Genomic DNA, 24,323 nt, shown 5'->3' with positions numbered 1-24,323 from the left:
TACTTTTCAAAAACTAAAAAAATCCTATTTTTTCACTGTATTCTTGTAAGTGAGGATAGTCAGTGACTTTATAGTTATGATAAGGATCCATAGAATAAACCCTTAAAACAAACACATTTTACTTATTTGACCCAGGTAACATACTTGTGTATCCTGCATGTGCAATTGCAAAAAAAGGATCTTCATTACTGGCCATCTCTAGGCCTGGCCAACGTGTGGCTCTCCAGTTGTAAAACTACAAGCCTCAGCATGCTTTACCAGCTGATCATTGGGAAGGTATTCTGGGACTTAACCAGTTTACACAGACCAATACGGATAAATACAACGTAGCGTGGATGGGCACACATTTTTGCAATTCATTTAGCTGCACAAGGTAACCCACATTAATTTTCCATAGAGTTATTTCCTCGCAGCCCCTGACTAGGTGAAAAGTCTGGAAAAATCCTTATTTTGGGGTAAAATTTTGGGACTTGGTTCAGCACCCCTGGGACATCCCACCATAATGATTAATTAGGCACTTAGAAGTTGTTAATTAGATTAATTTGGCCTATAGTGAAATGTTAATTTTGAGGTGATATTCTGCAAAATGCAGAATAATGGGTAAATGATGTGGGACAGGTACACGGAGTGCTATATTGATGTGACAGGTATATGGTAGTGCTGTATTGATGTGACAGGTATATGGGAGTGCTGTATTGATGTGACAGGTATATGGGAGTGCTGTATTGATGGCACAGGTGTAACAAGTGACCCGTAACAGAGCCAACTGCTTCTGGATTTACAACATAGCAGCCAAACCAGGCTGATCAGCTAATGCAGACACCTGCGTTGATAATAAGGGTGCTACGCCCCAGCCAATGTGAATGAGAAATTAGCCACAGCCAAAGGATTGGGGACAACTGAATGCTCAAGTGCCTGTGAATATGGCATAACATTTGCACCAGCCGGTGAAGGCACAGCGCAAGAGACCCCAGCTGCACTTATCTCAGGAGAACTCTATTAAATGAATGGGTGCAGGCTACCACCTGACTATAGAGGGGGCAAACTGAGTCATTAGGTAAAGCCTTCCTTAGCCCAGCTCCAGTTTGAATATTAAAAACAAAGCCAGCAGCCTGAGTGGAGCTACAGATTGCATTTCTTTTTGCTGACGGGACCCCGTTGCACCCTAGCCCTCAAAACCGAGGTTGGGCGCTGGCAAGAGCAGCATTAACTGTTTAGGTGTCTGGATGGGAGCCAGTCCCCTGGTAGGACCACGGGTATCCACACTGCAGGGAGCTCTGGTTCTCCCTGAACCTGACTGTGGCAACTTGCTGGACCTCAGTACTGTTGAAAAAAAAAAAACAAAAGCAAAGAAAGAAGATGAAAGAAAAAGAGGGGATAGGGAGAAAAGAAATTAAGAGCAAGGTTAGAAAATAAAGGAATAAAACAGAATAAGAAAATTCAATACTAGGCTAAAACTGCCCCCTAAAATGGGCAGTGATAGCAGGGGATCGCTTGGAGATTATAATCACAATAAAAGCACATTTGGAGTACAAAGGGTTCAAATATAAATGGATGAAAACAACGTAATAAGAGAATAATAAGAAAAGCAGACAAAAACAATACAGTAAATGTAGCTGCACTAGGCACACTTCTCTGCCTAAGAAATTTCCAGAAGCAATAGGTGCTGTCACTCAGAGACCAGCACTGATACAGAATTTAAACACAGCACCTACAACCCTATAGGCTGAACCATCAAATGCAAGACATACCAAGAAGAGGGGGAGAGTTAACATAACGCAGCTCACGTCATACTTGCCAACTGTCCCTGATTGCTACTATTTTAGGGAGTCACCCAGACAATCTCCCTGATTGCACCTTACACCCATTATGAGGCTGTTACAAATATATATATATATATATATATATATAATGATATATACATTCAAATGGGATAATTGCATTGGTTATACGACACAATGATCCCTGTGGCTACATGCATTTTCTGAAAAGTATCAGCTTTCATCAACAAGTAGATCTTACTAACTGCTTTGGGGCTCATTTGCATGTAAATTTGGATGTGTAGATAGGTCCACATCTAGCCTCCCGGCACGTTAAACAGCCCTTCTACTTGCGCCATGCCGTGGCACGACTCGTTAGCGCAGAGCATCTTTTTACCTTCAAATGCATCTTATTCGCACAACGATACGAATAGATAGCACAAGCAGCTTCTGCTGATTAAAATTATATGCAGCATTCCTATGTCTGCGGGTGTATCTGCATGCGAACCGCTATGTTACAGTGTCAGCAGCTGTAACACTGTAACGTAGTGTTTAGGAATATCAAAATTTCTCAAAAAGAAAATGTAGTTACTATGTGTACATGATCCAGATTTAAAATATCTATATATATATCATGTAAACTGAATGATAATTAAAACAATCATTGCTGGTATATGCTGAGCTGTTACACAGTTTCAATAAATGCATGTCTTTCAGATTGTATTGTGAAATCAGGCAAAGATTATCGTGGAAAAAGATCTGTCTCTGTTAAGGGAGTTGCCTGTCAAGCTTGGAGTTCACAGACTCCTCAAAAACACACAAGCTTTACTCCTGAAACTCACAAAGACTCTGGCTTGGATATGAATGTAAGAAACTATGCTTCACGAAGTACAAAATGTGAACTAGCATTGCTTTATTTATTTTTTCCCATTTCCCAGAATGAAAAGTACCTGTAAAACCAGTCTGTTCCTATATTTGTAGATAATATACAAAAGGTGCCCCACTCACTATCTCCCAATTCTTCTCTACTTCAAATATGGACATTCTGCGTAGAAGTCATGGTCATATCCATAATGGGAATGTGGCCACATACATAGAGGCACGTTTAGCACTTCCAAAGTGATAGGCCACTCCTTAGCCCCGTCCATCCCCATAGGTGTGCGCCACACACACCACTGGTAATTTGTACATGGCACCCAATCACCACTGTTCTGGTATGAAGCGCTGCAGTGAATGGGCCATACTTTCAAGCCTTCCACATCACGTAACAAAGGTTTCAACTGCAGGACAGAGCCCTCACATTGGGACAATCCCACCTAAAGGCCCTATTTATCATGAATATTTCCTGATAAATTACATTCAATATTGACATATTTTGCCATGAGAAAAAGTCATAGGCATTCATAACGTAGGAGGGAGGGGCAAACTTGCATATCAATGAAAAGAATAATGTATGAAATAAATATAGAATAAACTGACTTATAGAGAATCAACTTAAAAAAGCACGGTCTTTGAGGGTCAAATGAAAAGACCTAGGGGTCTCTATGTTGTACAAGTGGGAGCAAAGAGGAGGAACTGCACCGACACGAGAGGGACCCAGAATTTTTTTTCATTGTGCATACTGTAGCTTGTATCTGAAGATGGTTTTATACTTATAGACTTCAGGCTCCGAATATATTTTCTATATAGGGCTTCAAACATTTGAAACCATGTGATCAATGGGAATAGAGGTGTTATGCAATGCTGTCATGATAGTTAAGTAACACTGGATATATTTTACATATCTCCTTACGTTAATCCTATAACATATGTGGTGGATGTTAAAAAGACATGAAACACACATAGAAAATGCTGTTTTCATGTGTTTTCCAGAAAAAGTTGCTTAATAAATAGGCTCCTTGTTGTATTGTGATAGGTTACAATTTATATACCAACCTTCTTATTTACAATGGTACTTGTGCATTTTTTGGTACATGATTATAAAGTGTGAGTAATATTTTAATAAAGGACAATATTGTTTTTTATTGTTTTTTGTCACCTAGTATTATGTGAGAGTGAAAAACAAAATTTAATGAACCATAAAGAAAAAAACAGAATATAATCTCCAGATAAAGTATATTTGTTATACTGCTCTAAAGCTGACAGCACATTGAAATGCCCAATTATTTAATATACATTTTTATATGTATAATTATATATTTTTTCTTTTCATACACAGTACTGCAGAAATCCTGATGGAGATTTAAATGGTCCATGGTGTTATCTCTCAGAACCTGGGTCATTATCCTGGGATTATTGTGATATTCCGTCCTGTGGTAAATGTTTTGCTCATTAAATATATTAATGATGTATGTTGGACATAGAACATGGTGTGATTTTCTAAAAGATGCAAAAACACGTTTTATTTTAGTATTCCATTTTTATTTTATTTTTTTTCATGTTACTTTTTTATTTTTAAAATAGCCTGGTAAAAGCTGGTAAACTCAGTTGCTGCTATTTCACAGATCATAGAGACATCTATAACTATACTTAAACTGCTGTAAAATAACAGCACGGATTGTTTAAAAGCCTATGTGTGCTGCTAAATGGCAGCTGCCATTGGCAGCTGCCATTTCAACAGAGATATTAGGTAGAAACCTTATTCTAAAGCCGCCCATACATGGTGCGATATGCACCGCGCAACGGGGAATCCGACGTCCGCCATATCGGACGGTCCCCACACACGGTGCGATCGGGTGGCTGACCACCCGATATGCCTGCTACCCCTCTCCCCCACCCACATAGCACTGCATGGGATCGCACATTGGATCCCCAGATCAACTGAAGATCTGGGGGTGCGGTGTACAACCCCATTGTGTACATAAAAAATGTTGAGGAAGAGTTCCACTTATTCTTAGCACTTCTGGCTAAGTAAAAAACTCACCATACTACCACTGATAATTACTACAAGTAGAGATTGGAGGAGGAAGCCAACTTTTTTGTCGTAGTGCAAGTTGAAGCTCATCCTACACCACAGAAAAAGTTTTGCATTTAAGTCTCTGGAACTATTTTATTTTGTTGCACAGTTTGGTGTAATTTAACTCCCCTTTAATATGTACTCCTTTCAGCCTCAACAGAAATTGAATGTGGGAAACCAAAGAAAGCACAAAGGAAGTGCTTTGGGAGAATTGTAGGTGGATGTGAAGCAAATCCATTTTCTTGGCCATGGCAGATCAGCCTTCGAACCAGGTAAACAACTTTTCTCTGTTCTTTCTAATCATCAACCAATACAACTGTATCCTATATTGGTGTACCACCACAAAAATTATAAGGCTTCATGAATATCGAGGGGCTCCCTTATTTATTTATATGGGGGGCATGCATACACATCTATTTTGATCACAAAAAAGGGAAGAAAGCCCCCTTGCCAAAAAGCAACTACACAAACTTAGCAGCTATGACTGGGGAGTCCTATCTGCGCATGAGCGTCCGACGTGGGACACTGGGAGGGATATAATTGGATCCCTCACAATAAACATTGACAAGAGATGTCCCTTGGCTTCTATTAGGCAACGCCATCTATAGATGGCAATTCCTAAAGGGTCCAAGCTCTGGAAAGTGTCGCATTCCGGAGCTTGGTACAAATGGGGAATGGGGCCAGAACTCTGAAAATGGCAGTTTTCTGCATTTTTGACACATATTATCCTTAGTACGTCCCACCCCGAGTACAGAGCGGATCAGAGCAATTTTTCCTTACTCTTATATAGGGGCCTATTCATCATTACTTAAATGGCATGCCGAATCGCTAGTTTCTGCATATTTAATGTAGGGGTGTGCACCAGCCACTTTTCGTGTTTTGGTTTTGGATCTGGATCTTTCTTCGTGTTTTGGATCTGGATTGGTTTTGCCAAAACCACCCTTCCGTGTTTTGGGTTCTGGGTTTTGTGTTTTTGATCTGTATTTTTTTGAAAAAAGCATAAAAACAGCTTAAATCACAGAATTTGTGGGTTTTTCTGCTCCTATGCAATTATTAACCTCAATAACCTTCATTTCCACTCATTTCCAGTCTATTCTGAACACCTCACACCTCATAATATTGTTTTTATGGCCAAAAGATTGCACCAAGGTAGCTGGATGACTATGCTAAGCGACACGAGTGGGCGGCACAAACACGTGGCCCATCTACGAGTGACACTGCAGTGGCAGACAGGATGGCAGTTTGAAAAACTAGGCCCCAAACAGTACATACTGCAAAGAAAAAAACCAATCATTTCAGCGCCAGGGTCTGCCACAGGACTGTGGCTGAAATGATTGGTTCGTTTGGGCCCCCACAAAACAAGCTGGCAATTAATGTGTCCCTGCACAAACTGGCTCTACGGAGGCAAGATGTCGTCCTCATCCTCCTCATCCACCGATTCCTTGGATAAAACAGGAAAAAGGGATTTAGGTGTCCCTGGACTGCTTACGGTCTTAGCCAAAGTTTCTGAACTTGACAGTAACTTTTTATGAACGCGCTGCAGGTGCGGTGCCGTATAAGGGAGGATGTTCCTAGGTGGTTAACGTCCCTACCCCTACTTATTTCACCTTTACATATGGTACATATGGCAAGACAGTTGTTGTCCGGATTTGGATAGAAATATTGCCAGACCAAAGAGGTGGAATGTTTGGTCTTCTGCCCAGGCATGACCGTGATGGGCTTTTTCATCCCACGGACAACAACTGTCTCCCCCGGAGCCTGATTTAAACAAACCACATCACCATCAGAATCCTCCTCGCCAACTTCCTCCTCAGTGCCAGCTACACCAGTATCCTCATCCTGTTGTACTTCAACAGTGACATCTTCAATTTGCATATCAGCAAGTGGACTGTGGGTGCTCCTTTCAGCACTTGCAGGGGGCGTGCAAATGGTGGAAAGAGCCACCTCTTCCCGTCCAGTGCTGGGAAGGTTAGGCATCGCAACCGCCACCACACTTGGACTCTCCTTGGGGATTTGTGATATCTTCTTAGAACGCACAGTTCTTCGCTGTGCTTTTGCCAGCTTAACTCGTTTGATTTTTTTAGCGGGAGGAGGGCTTCTATCGTCATGTGAAGCTGAACCACTAGTCATGAACATAGGGAAAGACCTTAGCCGTTCCTTGCCACTCCGTGTCGTAAATGGCATATTGGCAAGTTTACGTTTCTCTTCAGATTATTTAAATGTTTTTTTCAAGATCATTTTCCTGAACTTTGTCATTTGGGATTGTATGTGCCCTCTACTATGACATTGGGCATCGGCCTTGGCAGACGACGTTGATGGCATGTTATCGTCTATGTCATGACTAGTGGCAGCAGCTTCAGCACTAGGAGGAAGTGGTTCTTGATCTTTCCCTATTTTATTTTTATCGGAGAAAATTTGGTCCTCCATTTATGTTATATTGATTTGATATATACGTGCGGCTAAGGCGCACACAAACACAGAAAATAATTTTTTATTTTTGTTGGAGACTAGTGCACTTTGTGGGTTACACCACCCTTTAAGAAATGAGCCAGACGGCCCTTTACTTATGGGACACAGGCACATGCTTGGCGCTGCTCCTTTGTTGATGCACATGCAGCTACAGCCCAAACAATTCACAAACACAGAAAATATTTTTTTATTTTGTTTGGAGTGCCCTTTGGGGGTTACAGCACCCTTTAGCGGTCAATCCAGCCGGCCCTTTATTTATGGGACACAGGCGCACGCTTGGCACTACTTTGTTGATGCACATGCGGCTACTGCGCACACAATTCACAAACACAAAAAAATATATTTTTTTATTTTGTTTGGAGTGCCCTTTGGGGGTTACAGCACCCTTTAACGGACAAGCCAGCCGGCCTTTTACTTATGGGACACAGGCGCACGCTTGGCGCTGCTCCTTTGTTGATGCACGTGCAGCCACAGTGCACACAATTCACAAACACAGAAAAAATATTTATTTTTTTTGCACTTGGGGGGAGCACCCCTGATGGACAGTGCACCCCCTGGACAACACTACAGCACCCCTTTAGGACTGGGACACTGCACAGGACTTTGGAGTGGACACAGCCCCTATGGACAACTGACTGCACAACACAGTCCAGCCAGCCCCTATGGACTTTAAAGGAGTGGACACAGCACCTATGGACAACACCAGCGCAGCGCAGCACAGCACAGCACAGCACAACACTACACTGCACTACACTACACTACACAGCCCAGCCAGCCCTAACTCCCACCCTCCCTCTTCACTGTCCACAGCCGAGTGAGAAAATGGCGCCGACGCGGGTACCTTATATAGGATCCAAAACCCGCGAGACCCGGAAGGCGGGATGATGACGTTTTGCCTCGATTTCAGATCCGAGTCAGGCGGGAAAAGTCGAGCCTGACTCGGATCGGCCTCGGATCGGGGGGGGTTGGGGGGGTTCGGATTTCAGAAATCAGAACCCGCTCACCCCTAATTTAATGTAACGGGCCATTCATCATCACCTGATATTCAGCAAACTCAGAAAACTTAGTTTTAAAAGGTCTGCCTGCAAGAACAAACGCCATCTGCATTTGGCGCTTATTCTTGTAGCGCTGCTCTTCCCTATAGGAAGGAGTTAAAGTGATGTGAAGAGGGATCCGAGCAGATCCCTCTGCCGCCTCTTCCCTGCCGGCTTTGCGCATGCATGACCTCAGGTCACACATGCGCAGAAGCCAGCGACGGGGACAGGTAAGTAATGCTGCTACTTCTCTAGCAGTGTTACTAATCATGGGCACAGCTGATTTTCGGAGCAGCTGTCCCTGCATCAGAGCAATGATGCCCCGTGGCGAGGTGGATACTTCATCATCAGGGGCAGTACGGCTCCCGACGATGAATATGCCCCATAGTGTCATCTTTATAATCAAAGTGTACACTATATAACAGCACACTAATTGTAAAAGCGCAAACGGACTTTATTGTACAAAACACATTCGGGATCACAGCTCTATTATAAGACAGCAACCAGGGTGTTTTTCCTAAGGACTACTAAACTTTCTCCTGTGAGTGATGATCTGGCTGCTGGGTCACATGATTCACACCGCTAACAACAACGTAGGGACTAAGCCTAATGATTTTCCACTTACAGCAAGTACATAATGGGCCTGATGCAGAGCTGAATGTTTGCCCATTCGTAAAGCGTAGTTTGTGTGGTTTTGCACTGCTCTCGCTCTATAAGAGTGGGATTGTATGGGATTGTATTACCAGCGGCTGTTTAGCCGGTGGTTCAAATCCCGACAAGGAGAGAGACAGGCTGAAATCGTGACATGCTGAGGTAAGTACTCTAACCATCCCCTCTCCCCCCCTAACCTGCCTTTAGGGCTGCATAACCTTAACCTCCCCCCTAGTGCCTAACCCTAACCTCCCCCCGTTAGTGTCTAAACCTAACCCCCCCTCCCCGATCCCTAGAAATAACCCTCCCGGTGGGGGGTGCCTAACCCTAACCCCGCCTTCCCCTAGTCTAACCCTAACCCTCCCTGGGGGGGTGCCTAACCCTAAGTTCCCCCAGGGGGCACTAAACCTAACCCTCCCCCCTCCACGTTTAGGAGGACGGGCGCCCTCGATCGGGTCCGCGGCCTTCTGTATTCCGGCTTCGGGATTATGACAGGTGTCGGTATCTTGACGCCTGTCATAACTCTTTTTGTGACCTTGGGATTGTGACCTTGCGGCCGCCGGTCATATAACTACATCCCCTTCAGCGGTGCAGGGTTCAGATAATGATTCACATTACATAGCATACCTCACATAGCAGCAGGCACCTGCAGTGCTTGACTCCAATTAGTCTAACTTACAGTAGCTCAATGCTGCATAAGAGGCACACACCTAACCACAAGAGTCCAATCACCTTAGTATCTGGGATCTGGAGTTATGCCGCAAAATTATTATTTTTTTCAGTTTTTGTTGAGAACACGTTCTGTACTAATTGGCTGAATCCCACAATGATTTCTTGTAATGGTAGCTCCTTTAGAGTGCATAGTAGGGAATCTAGAGGTAACTAAGAATTCACCTTGTGACATGTAAGAACCCACCTGATGACATGAAAGAACTATGTAATCATAACATTTAAAACATTTTTAATAATTCCCACAGTTACATACTGCAGCAGCTATTGAGAAGAGGGAATGCCAAGCGGGCTAACTTTTATTTTCAAGTAGCCAGACAACTGTGTAATGGAGATCACAGAGATTATATACATTTTCTTTAGCAGATTATAGTGCATCTAGTCAAATTGAAGGGGATGTAAACCACCCAAAAGGAACTTGGAAGGGTATATACAGGTATATAGACCAGGCAAAACACAATACAACCTCTCTGTAAACCGGAAACTGTTTCTGTATCTCTTATTCTGTGTGAATAGAGATCTCTACATTACTAATACTCAGTGAACTGGATTTAGTTTTCATGTATGAACGTAATGGTATTGAATTCTGCCCTGAGTCTCACTTAGACTAAATCAGACCATGCACAGACAGTATTAAAAATAAACAAATAATATTATCGATCATCAGCTTCTTGATCAGTTTCCATTAATTTTCAGCTTTCATCTACACTTCTGTGGCGGAACATTGATTGATCGTGAATGGGTTCTCACTGCTGCACACTGTTTGGAACGGTATGTTTCATGGACATTGGCAATATTGTGTGATTTAATCTAAGCCAATTATTGAATTTATACTTAAATGACTATTATAAAATATATATCACCTTACCTGTGTTGTTCACTGACATATTTGATTGCAAAATGGCAAATATGTATTGTTAAACATTTTTTTATTAACAATGTATTCAACAAATACAGAAAATATGTGCTGTAATGTACCAATTTAGCATTATAAATCTGCTGCTTTTGACATTGTGGTCCACCGCCCTTCCTCTTTGTCCTTCATTCCCTCGGTTTGCATGATACTTCCCTCTCCTGGCCGTCATCCTACCTCTCTGACCATTCTTTCTTTCTACCCCCTCATCCTCTACTGGTAGATTTCCCCCAAGGTTCTGTTCATAGACCTCTCCTATTGTCCCTTTATACGTCCTCTTTAGTTGAGCTCATCGGCTCTTTTGGCCTCCAATATCAATTCTATGCAGATTACTCTCAGATCTACCGTTCCTCCCCTGACCCTTTGCCTTTCTCCTCACTAATATCTCCAACTTTCTCTCTGCCATTTCTTCCTGATGTCTCAGCACTTAAATATGACATGTATAAGACTGAGTTGATAGTCTTCCCACCCTCCCGAATAGCCTCACCTTCCACAATTGCATTATCTATTGATAGCTCCACTATCTCCTCAAACCTGTAAGTGCACTGTCTTGACTACTCCCTTTCCATCAAACTTCACATTCTACATGCCCTACACTGGCTCCCCTTCAGGACCCAATTCATTCCTCTTACTCACCAAGCCCTCACCCAATGCTCTCCTATTTACATCTCTGACATTATCTCCCTTCACACTCCCGTCTGCCCACTTCACTCCACAATGAATGCCGTCTCTTTACCCAACTGATTACTTCCTCCCACTCCCGCCTCCAAGACTTTGCATGTTCTGCTCCTTTTCTCTGGAACGCTCTCCCTATCAGACTCTCCATCTCTTTACAAAACTGTAAAAAGGCTCTCAAGAACCACTTCTTTATCAAAGCCTTCCAACTCTAATCCTAACCCACTGCCCCATGCTCCTTGCTCACTCTCACCCTTTTGCATCACCCCTGCCTGTCTGCCCATTTGCTTTAAACTGTAAGCTCTCAAGAGCAGGGCCCTTATGTGCTTTGCCTTCCTCACTTATACCATCATCTCCTGCCCACTGCCTGCAACGCCACCTATCCTTTGTGTTCTGCTGCCTTGCTGCGTATATGGGTATTACAACTGCTGATGCAGCAATGGTCCATACTGTATGTCACTTTTTCTAGTTTTGTTTATACGCATTCTGTTTATATACTTTTTAAGGCACTGTGGGCCCCTTGTGGACCATATAAATAAAGGATAATAATAATTAGTCCTAAATATTTGGTACATTGTAGACTGGGAAATGTTTTAATGAAATTAAGTTGCAATATAATAAAGAGAGAAACCACTGTACTAAAGTCTGCTCAGATTCACAAAGAAACTTACCCTGTAATATACACGGAAACCAATAATTATACATTTTAAAATATTTTATGATATGGAGGATGCTCTCCTAAGTATTATTTTCATTTGCCAAAACAACCTTAGTAAAGAGTATTTTTATATGAAGGCACTCAGAATCAAATATTAAATTATATATGTTAAGTTTTCAATAACAATATAGTTTTATAATTTATCACAGTCCACTTTAAATTCTGTTGCAAACTGGTAAGATTAAGATAAATGTGCTGTATAATAAATTAAAAACTGCTTAAAACGAATTTAAAATGAATTAAGTTAAATTGCAAATTGTTTCTTCCTCTTTGCATTAGTCCAGGATAGAGCTGGTTATCAGTATAAAACCACTTGTATAAACTTCCTGTAGCTATCCATTCATTATCTTGTCTCAGACCACTTTGAAAATATTAAGCTGTGGGTATAAAGAAAACCATGGAGTGAAATCTATTGTAATAAACTGTCCAATCCAAATTTAAAAATTAAAAATGCACTTACAATGGGAGCAATTCAATTAAATGCGATGATGAACAGTGCTGGAGATGAGTGCCCAGAGATGTTCAATTGGTTGCACTGCTGTAAACCCGTGACTAAAAGACTTCTGCTCGCACCCTCCTGAGTGCAAGCAGAAATCTGACTAAACTAGTGCTGCGATGCTAGCTGCGGACTTACCATGTGCGCTAACAACATCACACCCAGCACTGAAGATGGAGATTGCCATTTACCGCCACTAAACACCTGACATCAGGTGCCATAAACTGCATCTCCCAACTTATGTGCAGAGTGCGATGGGGACAATTGAATAGCTCTGGGCACTCATTCCCGATGCTTTTCAACATCGCATTTAATTAACTTGCCCCCAATGTATTCTGTAGTGGGTAACTTTTAATCTGACGTGTCCACAAGACAAGGGTGATTACGGGATGTAGTCTGGAAGCCGACGGTCTAAATGCCGACCGCCGGCTCCAGACTACTTAATCCCGGCGAGGGTTGAATGGCAGGCGTCTAAATCTAGACACCTATCATTTTACCGATGCCGGGAGACCGGCGCCCGGCATCCCGATCGAAGTGAGGGGGGGGGGGGCAGGGGCGGATTGGGCCACTGGGACAGCGGGAAGGTTCCCGCTGGGCCGGTCCCATCCCCTCCTCTGCCGGGCTGGATGACAGACTGTCTGTCAGCCAGGCCTCTTTATAAATTGCCAGTGTCGGCAGCGGGCAGCCGCACTTGGAAGCTGTCATCACGCTGGTGCGGGGGCGGGGCCAGGCGGGTGCACGGACTTTTGAATGTTAGTTGCTGCTGAGGCTCCGGGTAGTAACAGGCAGCAGCATCACAGCAAGAGCAGTAGCAGCCGGGAGGAGCAGGAACACGATAGCAGGTCAGTAGCTTAGCCGGGGGGAGGGGCACTATGTTGTTCCGTCACACTGCTGCACTAGTAAGATGCATTATTATGTGTGTAACAGAAGCTAGGGATTTGTCAGATAGGGCGGGGGCAGGGCAGCCGGCAGTATACAACCATGAGCTTCATAGTATAACAATATTATAGTATGAAGCACATGATTATGTACTGACAGCTGCCCTCTGCGCTCTCTGACAAACCCCTGGCTTCTGTTACACACAAGGAAATCAGACCCTCTCTCCCTGTGCACGGAGCCAGTACAGTACGGGCAGCTGCAGCATGGGAGGGGGCGTGGCCACAAGTATTGGAGGCGGGCGTGCTCTCGGTGTGACCTGGTTGCTGAATAATGAAGAATCAGAGTTCCAGACCCAGGAGAAGATGGCTGCCATCGGGTAGGTAGGGGTGTGGGGGGAGGGGAATGCAGAGTATGGGCACTACGTGTGTGTGTGTGTGTGTGTGTAGGGGGGGTATGGGCACTACCAGGTGTGTGTGTGTGTAGGGGGGGTATGGGCACTACCAGGTGTGTGTGTGTAGGGGGGGTATGGGCACTACCAGGTGCGTGTGTGTAGGGGGGTATGGGCACTACCAGGTGTGTGTGTGTGTAGGGGGGTATGGGCACTACCAGGTGTGTGTGTGTGTAGGGGGGTATGGGCACTACCAGGTGTGTGTGTGTAAGGGGGGTATGGGCACTACCAGGTGTGTGTGTGTGTGTATAGGGGGGATATGGGCACTACCAGGTGTGTGTGTAGGGGGGGTATGGGCACTACCAGTTGTGTGTGTGTGTGTGTAGGGGGGGTATGGGCACTACCAGGTGTGTGTGTAGGGGGGGTATGGGCACTAACAGTTGTGTGTGTGTGTGTGTGTGTGTGTGTGTGTGTAGGGGATTATGGGCACTACCAGGTGTGTGTGTGTGTAGGGGGGTATGGGCACTACCAGGTGTGTGTGTGTGTAGGGGGGGTATGGGCACTACCAGATGTGTGTGTGTGTGTGTGTGTGTGTGTGTGTAAGGGGGGTATGGGCACTACCAGGTGTGTGTGTGTGTGTGTGTAGGGGGGTATGGGCACTACCAGGTGTGTGTGTAGGGGGGGTATGGGCACTACCTGGTGTGTGTAGGGGGAGAGTGGGCACTACCAGGTGTGTGTGTGTAGGGGGGGTATGGGCACTACCAGGTGTGTGTGTGGGCGCCATCAGCTCTGGTTACACCTCTGGTGCTGGGAAAGTGAATGTAGTAATAGGTGCTGGGTGCTTAATAGGTGCTAAGTGCAAATTTAGTAATAGGTGCTGGGAGAATGAATGGGTGCTGTGGGTAAATGTAATAATAGGTGCTATGTGTGAATTTAGTAATGGGTGCTGGGAGAATGAATGGGTGCTGTGGGTAAATGTAATAATAGGTGCTATGTGTGAATTTAGTAATGGGTGCTGGGAATCTTATTGGGTGCTGGGGTAAATGTATTAATGAGTTTTATTTTTTTCTTGTGACGGTCAATGTATTTGGGTTTTTTTTCTTGAGGGGCTAATGTGCTTTTTTTCCCATGTAGGAGCCAATGTGTATGTAGTTTTTTCCTGTGATTGCTAATGTGTTATGTTTTTCCTGTCGGGGGCCAATGTTTGTCTTTTCTTATTGGGGCCAATGTGTTTTTTATTTTTTTCCATCATGCATCCTGATAATGTTCGTACAGAGAACCTGATTCAGACCAAATCGCGAGCGCACGGCGCTCGCAAGCGGGCCGATGGTCCCCCACTGTGCACGCCGGCTCCTGCGTGCACATGCGCGAGTCCCGGAGCGATAGAGAAATTCTCTCGCTCCGGGACTCACTACAAAAGGGGCGGCTGTCGATGTTGATCGACAGCTCGTCCCGTTTTGTAGTCGGGGGTGGCGGGGGATGTCTACACAAACGGCGGCGTTCCCAAAGGAACACCTGACATCACTCGAGATGTCAGTAGGTGGACTTCCTGCTCTATCAGAGCAGGAAGTCCATTGGGGCTTGCGGCCATGAGACCCTACCACAAGGGTCTCGTCGCAAGCCCCGATGGACGAGACCATCGCGACCATCACCTGGCCGCTCGCAATAGCTGTGAGTGGTCACCCACAGCTAAGCGAGCGGCCAGGAGGCCGCACAAAAAAAATAAAAAAACGCCCTGATTCAGAGCGAGCGCTCTTTCAGAGCGTCCAGCTCTAAATCAGGCCCAGAGTCACAGTACAGATGCTGGCGCATGCATGAAGAAATGTATTAAAAATGCGTTTGGCGTACTGTACCTGGGTGGTTACGGGGGTTGGCTAATCAGATACAGATGTAGGTGAGTGAGGGTGTTATTAGAGCGACACAGGCATGTTGTTGATAGTAGTTGTGTACAGAGACATGAATTGACTTACGTCAACAGTGCGACTGATGGGAGTCTAAAATGCACAAAGCATGAATGCAGCATCTGTAGACATTAAAAGTGGTTGGGACAGTCTTGCACAGTCAGATGCATGGATGTACACCAGGGAAGGCTCTATAGCAGCATTAGCGTTATGCCGCCTGCGCAACTGCAGCAAAAGACGCAAAGAAAGCCATCACTGCATCCAACTCAGAGTATCCCACCACCTCCCTCTTGACAAGCCCCGCCCCCTCAACAGACCCCTCCCCCATTAGGGCTGCTTCCAGAAATTTCCCGGGCTGGTTATCCATCCCAATCCGCCCCTGGGGGGAGGGTTAGGTTTAGGGCACCCGGGGGGAACTTAGGGTTAGGCACCCCCAGGGGGAGGTTAGGGTTAGGCTAGGGGGAGGGAAGGTTAGGGTTAGGCACCCCCGGGGGGAGGTTAGGGTTAGGCACCCCCCCCTGGGGACTTAGGTTTAGGCAGCGGGGAAGGGGGGGTTAGGGTTAGGCACAGGGGGGGGGTTAGGGTTAGGCACTATGAAGGAGGGTTAGAGCTAGGGGGTAGAATTAGATTAGTTTATACTTACCTTTAGGACGAACTGGATTTCCTCCTTTGTCGGGCAGTCGCTGTCAGGATTTGAACTGCTGGTCATGCGGCCGGTGGTAATACATATCACACCCGTGATTACTAGCCTCTTTAATAAAACTATGTATAAATAAAAAAATTTATTTGGGTGCATAAAATAAATTAAGAAATGCTTGATTAAAAATTAATCAAACTGACTCATGGAGATGGAGTGTGCTCAGTGATGAATATTTCCATTGAACATAGTGTGCAGTTGTGCACTGCTTCACAATCCTTGTTGAAAGAGTTGAGCCCAGTCAGAAATAATTGTTGTACAAATATAAAATACACTTAAGATACAGTAAGGCACATTTATAGCGCTGTTGGTAAATGATATGGGTTTGTGGCTCCATTTGCTTAAAGAAAGTGTTTAACACAGTAGTAAGGTAATATTGTGAGTACTATAACAGCGCAGTGTATCGTGCATGTAATTGTCTGAAAAGTGGGCAAAGGAAAGCAGGCACAAACATATGCAGATTTGCAGAACTCTGACAAATACCCCAGCCTGCCTGGAGATGGAGGACGGAAGAGAGAAGGGATGTTCTATTGTAGACTGAGTACAGTAAAGGCATGTTTGTGCCATTATAAACACACGCAGGACGCAGACCACCTGAGAAGGCCATATTAATCGTGAATGATCAAGAAAAGGTGAACTGTGTGATTGGCTGTTTGCAAATGTACTGCTCATGCTGATTGGCTCTTTCTTGATTGATCAGACATTTATGCTTTTCTGTGTGTTTATGTTTTTCTCTCATATGCAAAACAGGGAGATGTACAGTATTAAAGGAGCATTTTGTTTTATTGAAGGTGTATTTTGCAAACACAAGAAAAGGCTATAAACAAGGGTGTACCATTATGTGACTTATGTTTGGCATAAACCAGGTGAATAAGCTACAGGCGATGACCTGCACAGAGCTTGAGCTTTTTTTAGTCAGCGGTTTGAGGTGCAATTGTGGCCAACTATGTATTATCTCCACTGCCTGCAGGGTTTTTTATATATTTTAATACCCATTACTTTATTGTATCGTGGGGCCACAGTAGTAACCAGTATTTGCCAGATGAATTAATAAAATGTTGTAAACATGACCTGATTTGTCACACTGTCACAATTTGGATATAAAGGGCTAGATTCAATTGAACGTGAATGAAATAGCGCCAGGAGGAAGCTCCCAGAGATATTCAATTCAGCGTGCTGTTAGGTCAGAGAATGCCTCTTCTCCCGCCCCTTGCGCCTTGAACACAGTGTTTAGTCACGAGAACAGGCATTCTCAGACTAAACTGCCCGCTGCGATGCTGTTTCCGCCGCGCTAAGGGCAGAAAACAGCAATGCGCCTGGACTTTTGACAGATTTCTGCTCGAGGTGCAAGAAGACATCCTTAACAGCACGCTGAATTGAGTAGCTCAGGGAGCTCCCTCCCGCGCTATTTAATTTGCGTTCAATTGAATCGAGCCCCTATAGTTTCATAAGACATCTTCATTCTATGCTATAGCATAGAATACTTTTCATGTCAGAAATTAGAAAAATTAGTTTTGGAAATATATACGTATTTTATGATGTGATCAGTACAAGGATGTCGGAGAATTTAAAAGAGAATGTAGAAGACCGATATAGTTGAGTAAAGTAGAAAGTCTGCACTCTCTTATTGTGCTATAAAGGAAACAGATACATTTTATTTATTTTACCTTAGTATCTCACACTTATGAAGAGGGGTACATTTACTAAGGCTGATTTCTATTCTATTTCATCCGAGATCAATCTCGGATGACATCGTCCGTATTCATGAGTTTAATTTTTCGAACAGGTTATTGAATTTACTAAGCAGCCGATTGGTTGTCATTCATGTTGATCGATGGTGTGTTCATTCACATTTTACATTTGATTTTGATCATCTGGGCAGAACATGGCAGGATTTTGCATCCGTTCGTAATGTGCCAATGTGTACACACAGGGCCGTTGAGAGCCTGGCCGGGCCTGGGTAATGGAGAGGGCGTGGCCTATTCGCGGGAGGAGTGGCCACGCCCCCTTTTAAAAAAACACAATAATTGTCAGTCTTTCAGCGCTGTGTAGGGGGGCGGTGTAAGCCCCCCAGTCTGGTGCTAAGCAGGGGGGGCGCGATCAGTGTGATCACTCCCCCCCACAGCCATAGGAGACTGCTCCGGCTGCTGCAGCAGCCGCGAGCAGTCTCACACAGCAGCACAGCACAAGCTGTGTGCTGAGCTGCTGTGGGGGAGCCGGGGAGCGATGCCGGACCCGGGTCCCCGCCAGTCCCCTCTAGCAAGCCCGGGCCCGGGTAAACTGTACCATCCCCCCCCTCTCGGCGCTCATGCGTACACAATCACTCTAACTCGGTTGATTTCGCAAGTTCCGAAAGAGACCGTGCGTGATTGGTTTAAAGTGTCATACATGTGGGTGGCACACATTATTGTATGGTGTTAGTTTGCTATTGTGTAATGTAATGTTTTGTTTTGTTCAATTAAAAACTTACAGATATGTCCATGCCACATACATCTATCGTCCGCGCGCTGCAAGTCGTGCTACACATAAGACGGGAGCTCTGTGTGTCTCGGTTGGACTGAGTGTCTCTTTTAAGTGTGACTTTTTTCCTTCAAATGCGTCTTTTTATGTGAATAGGTGGCACAAGGAGCTTTTGCTGTTTAAAATGATATGCAGCATGCCTATATTCTGTGAGCAACACAAAACATAGGTATGCTGCATATCATTTTAAACAGCAGAAGCTGCTTGTGCTATTAATTCGCATCGCTGTGTGATTCAGACGCATTTTAAAAAAAAAAAGTCTCACTAAAAGGCGCTCGGTGCAACCGAGTTATGCCATGGCATGTATGATATCGCCATCGAGCAAAGCGCCCCCTAATGAAAATCCCCCACCGCGTTACCTGCACAACCTGCTAACAATGCTCAGTTTCATGACCCTGGTTTCTTCCAGCCTGGTGGCAGAGCCTCAGGTATCTCAGAGCCCCACAAAATGTCCATCCAGCACAGAAAACTCTGCCATGCTCTGTTTCTCTTTGTAACAGGAGAGAAGTGTATGCATATGCTTAACCCCCTTTTAGTGGCCACAGATTTGAAGTGTCAGTGATGGTTTAGTATGTTCAGATGTTAAACTCGAATTGAAAAAGTTGTTCTATTTGAGATTTGTATTATGGGTTAGTGTTAGCATCTTTTGCGGCCGATTTGCAGTATATTTCGGCCGTGATGACAAATTTGAATCCTTAGTAAATTTCCAGGTCCAATTGATGTCTATGGCAAAAGGCTGCCGAGTTGGATCGATAGTCTATTTGTCCGAAAACATGTTACCATCCCAGTTTCAGGTATTGTCAGCTGATTTTTCCCTTTAGAATGGGGCAAACTCAGATGATTTTTAGCGTATAGTAAATTGCGAATCTGCATTTAACGTGCAATTTAGATGCATTAGAATTCATTCAAGCTTAGTAAACTTACCCTTAATTGGAGTACACACTTGCCCATTGGTCAGTGCTGCTGGTTCCTGGAGCTAACCGATATGTCTGGCCCCAGGAACCAGTTGTGACTTGAATGTCACTGGTTTCTGCAACCAGCATATCGGTGGTTGCGCTTTAGAATGGGACAAACTCAGATGATTTTAGTGTTTAGTAAATTGCGAATATGCATTTAACGTGTGATTTAGATACATTCAAATTCATTCGAGCTTAGTAAATTTACCCTTAATTGGTAAATTAATGTAGATGTGTGTGTGTGTATATATATATATATATATATATATATATATACACACACATATATACATATATACACACACATTTAACTAAAGGTCACTTTACCGCTATCTTATTACATCATCCCATATAAAAAATATTTACTGCATCTTCCACACGAACCATCAATTAAAAGGAGGCAGCAAGAAGATGACACACACTTAAAAATGTGATCTAGATCTTATACATATCTATGCTCTGTCTGTGGTCGCTGTGCTGTGGCGGTGAGATGAGGGTCTGCTGGCTAGCCCTGCCAATATACCGCGGTCATTTGTTTTAGTAACGGAAATGTCATATGAAATCTTGGAACTTGTGATTTATTTATTTATTTGTCCAATCGGAATTGTGATAGAGGTATGAATTATCCCATACCTCTGGCCAATGTTTGACCACACAGAGACTTAAGCAAAGAAAACTTATCCTAACGGATCTTATTTTTACTGCTACCCCTATCGTTTTTTGGATGTTTAACAATTTTTATGTCTTGTATTGTTTTATATGGTGAAGGGACTTTTAATTTATTAATTGTTGTATATCGGTGTTAGATTGTATTATCATATGACCAAGTCCTCTTTATAGCTTGAAATTTATTATTAAATATACAGTACATAACTCCATTATTATTAATAAATTAAGTGTTTATCTATATCTGCGTTTTGTATTAATTATATACCCTATGATCTCTGACTTAGTATGCACTGATTTTTTTGCTGCAACTGCCCAGAGGGGGTGGTCCTTAGGGTGGATTGGCACAGCCCCATACCAACATCATCTTCTATAGATGTGCATAATTTACCTTTTAGGGGATGTAGTCAGGATATCAGTGAGCGCTATCCCGCCCACCGATATCCCGACATGGGACTAAAGATGGGCGTCAAAATCTGGACGCCTATCATTAGCCCCACTACTAAATCCCGACACCCGGCTTACCGAACGAAGGTAAGCCGGGAGTCTTAGCGTGGAGCCGCAGGGGGGAGGGATAGCTTTAGGGACCCCAGTGGGACTTGGGGTAGACACCCCTCGGCGGGGTTAGGGTAGGGAAAGGGGGGGTTTGGGTTAAGTAACACTAGGGGGGGTTAGGGTTAGGCACCCCCCCTGGGAAGGTTATGTTTAGGGTGTGGGGAGCGGGGGTTAGGTTTAGGCACTAACTGGGGGGGTTAGGCACTACGGGGGAAGGTTAGGGTTATGCAACACTAAGGAATGGTTAGGGTAGGGAGAGGGGAGGGTTAGCGTACTTACCTGCTGCAGTCGGGATTCCGACCCATCGGGCTACAGCTGTCGGTATTTGATCCGGCGGCTAAACAGCAGCCGGCATAACATACCAATTCATCTTTTAGATATATCACATCTGCCGTGATGCATTGTCGACACAATATATGTGTGAACGACGTGGTTCACAGATATATTGTGTGTACAGACTGGTCAGGACGAAATATTGTAGTGTGCACCCAGCAGTCACTTAAAGACAATCCTGACCCATCATTTATTTTTCAGTTATAAGCCAGAGTGTCAAGTAGCAGAATAGCACCTGCAATATAAAATGACTGAATATGCCATTTATATCCGCAGCTGAACTTTGATTACATTCAGACCACAAGCAATCTGCCCTGAAGAACTATGGGAGTGCAGGAGATAGTTTAGGGAATTTATTGCTGAAATTAGAATTTGAGAGGATAATTTTGTAAACACAATTTAATAATTCTTCTTAACTGAAGGTCAAAATTTTGTAGATTGCTTCAAGAAAACACAGTACAGGTTGAGTCTCCCATATCCAAATATTCAGAAATATGGAATTTTTTAAGCATGACTGAGATAGTGAAACCTTTGCTTTTTGATGGTTCAATGTACATATAACCTCATTTAATGCACAAATTATTAAAAATATTGTATACAATTACCTTCAGGCTGTGTGTATAAGGTGTATATGAAACATAAATTAATTTCATGTATGTACAAAAACTTTGTTTGAGCCACAAAATTATTGAAAATATTGTATAAAATTACCTGCAGGCTGTGTGTATAAGGTGTATATAACACATAAATGCATTCTGTGCTTAGATTTGGGTCCCTTTCCCAAGATATTTCATTATATTATACAAATATTCCAAATTATGAAATATTCCGATATCCAAAATATCCCTGGTCCCAAGCATTTTGGATATGGGAGACTCAACCTGTACTATGTATAATATGCTAAAATAAGTAGTTATTTTGGGGGGTATTGTCATTAAAATTTAGAGAATATCACAGAAGATTTGTTGCAAATACTAACAATTAATTTACTAACAGAAAATAACAGTTTTTTTCTTAAATTATTTCTCTTGATTTGTTCAACAGCTCAGACAAGCCATCCTCTTATAAAGTACAACTTGGAATTCATAAAGAAACTAGCAGTGAGCCTTCAAAGCAAGTGCGAGATGTTGAAAAGTTATTTTTGGAACCAACAAAAGCAGATATTGCCTTACTGAAGTTGAAAAGGTAACTGATTGTTACTGAATAGGTAACTGATTTTCATACACTTTGGATCATATAAAAATAAAATAATACATTAACTTTCTGCTGCATATATTGTTTCATATACCCGCTACGCTAGATGCCATCCAGATTCCATTTTGATAGTAGTAATTTATAGTGTTCCTTAAAAAAAGCAAAACACCTTTAATTAAATTAGTGTTATCAATTCTGTGGTAGCAGCAGTTGTAAAAATACAATTGACATCAATACCTATTAAACTGACAAGATAAAGAATTCCTCAACTCTCCATTATCAAAAATGAAAATATTCCCATCGCTTTCTAAGTGTTGTAATATTTGTGGTTGTAGACCTTATGCAGTATAATATATACAGAAGCAAATGTGGAGTACTGCTGAGTAAACACTGTGCAGATCAGATAAACGCTTTGATCTTCGGAGCCATTCTCTGATCAGTGTGCACCCTGTACACGCTATATTTAGCGTAGTATGTACTTTATTCAAGGGGATCGGTAGGTCCGGCATCTCAATTTTTAAGCAGCTCATAAGATGAGATAGTAGAAGCAACTGAAGCTGTTTATCAGCTAATGCTCCTGCACCAGTGGCATACCAAGGGAGGTGTGTGTGGGGCACCTTGTCCTGAGCACCATCTGACAGGCCCGGCAGAAGGGGGCGCCGCCGGCCTGGGAAATGTCCAGCGCTGGGATCAAGTGTTGATCCCAGTGCCAGTTGTCCTGCAGTCCGGTAAGATGTCTCTCTGGCTGGATACATCTCACCTGGAATGTTCCTAGCGGCGGGTGACATTTAGCGCCGGCTGCAAGCTGGGTGCAGCTCGCGGACTGGCGGCCATATGAATTCGGTGCTGGCTACAAGCCAATTATGGCTTGTGGACTGGCAACCAATAAAAAGCGGCGGCGGCGAATCAATCGATGTCATGTCATGGCTGGCTCCGCTCAAGACGTTTGACATCAGACACTACTGAGCAGAAAAGTCAGTTCGGCAGCGGTAGGCAGAGCTCCACTGGGCATGGAAGAGGCCAGAGGACACTGGCCTCAAGAAAGAAGAGCTCTGGTGGCGGTGCCACTGGCCAGGACGGGCCAGTGGCAGAAGAATGTGGCTTAGGACCGTACAGGTAGGCTACCATTAATCCCTCCCTAGACCACCAGGTTGTCAGGCACTAGGCCCGTGGGGTAATTAGGCCTGTGGCATTGATAAGGGGGGAGGCGTCGTTTATTCCATTGCCAAACACCGTAGTTACGACTATGTCCTGCACACACACCTATGCAATTATCAGTCAATATTGGGTGATCCGTCCAGAATCTGCATAGGTGTGTACCCAGCTTAATATATTAAATACATTATAAATACTTGTGCTATATGTTGATGTAGAAATATAACATTTTTGTAACATTTTTTAAAAAAGTGCATGTACAAAGTATATAAAATAATGTACAGTATCTAGTCAATAAAGCTGATAAAATTGATATACATGGTATATTTGTCTAATGTCCTTGAAACATGTGAGGGAATGTAGTTTCCCAATTCTGGTGATCCCTAAGACATTACAGATACCAATAGGCTTCTAAATGTCCTGTAAATCCCAAATGACTTTTAGGTGCCCCAGAAAACCCAAGTGGGTTAATTCAAGTGGGCTTCTGTATACCTTTTGTAGAGCTCAGTGGCTTACACTCTGGAGGGCTTTTCAATGCCTTCGTAAGTTCCAGCATGCATCTTGAATTCTCTGCACTTTCTGGTGGGCAGCTTTGCAATTCTTGACAACTCTGGTGGGCCATTCTTTGTTACAGCAATATAGGTTTTGTGCATACGGTATGTAGAAATTATGTATATT

At 43.6% G+C, this 24,323-nt stretch overlaps 1 protein-coding gene across 1 annotated transcript in view; it reads left to right on the top strand.

The window, feature by feature from the left end:
* PLG (plasminogen) overlaps positions 1-24,323 on the top strand; it is a 176,171-nt gene that overhangs the window by 118,936 nt on the left and 32,912 nt on the right. Inside the window, exons 12-16 of the mRNA XM_088451795.1 lie at positions 2,478-2,626; positions 3,979-4,075; positions 4,868-4,988; positions 10,296-10,370; positions 22,341-22,481. Coding sequence (XP_088307921.1) covers positions 2,478-2,626; positions 3,979-4,075; positions 4,868-4,988; positions 10,296-10,370; positions 22,341-22,481 — 583 coding nt within the window. The remainder of the gene's footprint in view (positions 1-2,477; positions 2,627-3,978; positions 4,076-4,867; positions 4,989-10,295; positions 10,371-22,340; positions 22,482-24,323) is intronic.

This window comes from Taudactylus pleione, unplaced genomic scaffold (assembly GCF_031769625.1).
Source record: "Taudactylus pleione unplaced genomic scaffold, aTauple2 ptg000006l, whole genome shotgun sequence".
Taxonomy (NCBI): Eukaryota; Metazoa; Chordata; class Amphibia; order Anura; family Myobatrachidae; genus Taudactylus; species Taudactylus pleione.
This window is presented reverse-complemented; position numbering and strand designations above follow the sequence as displayed.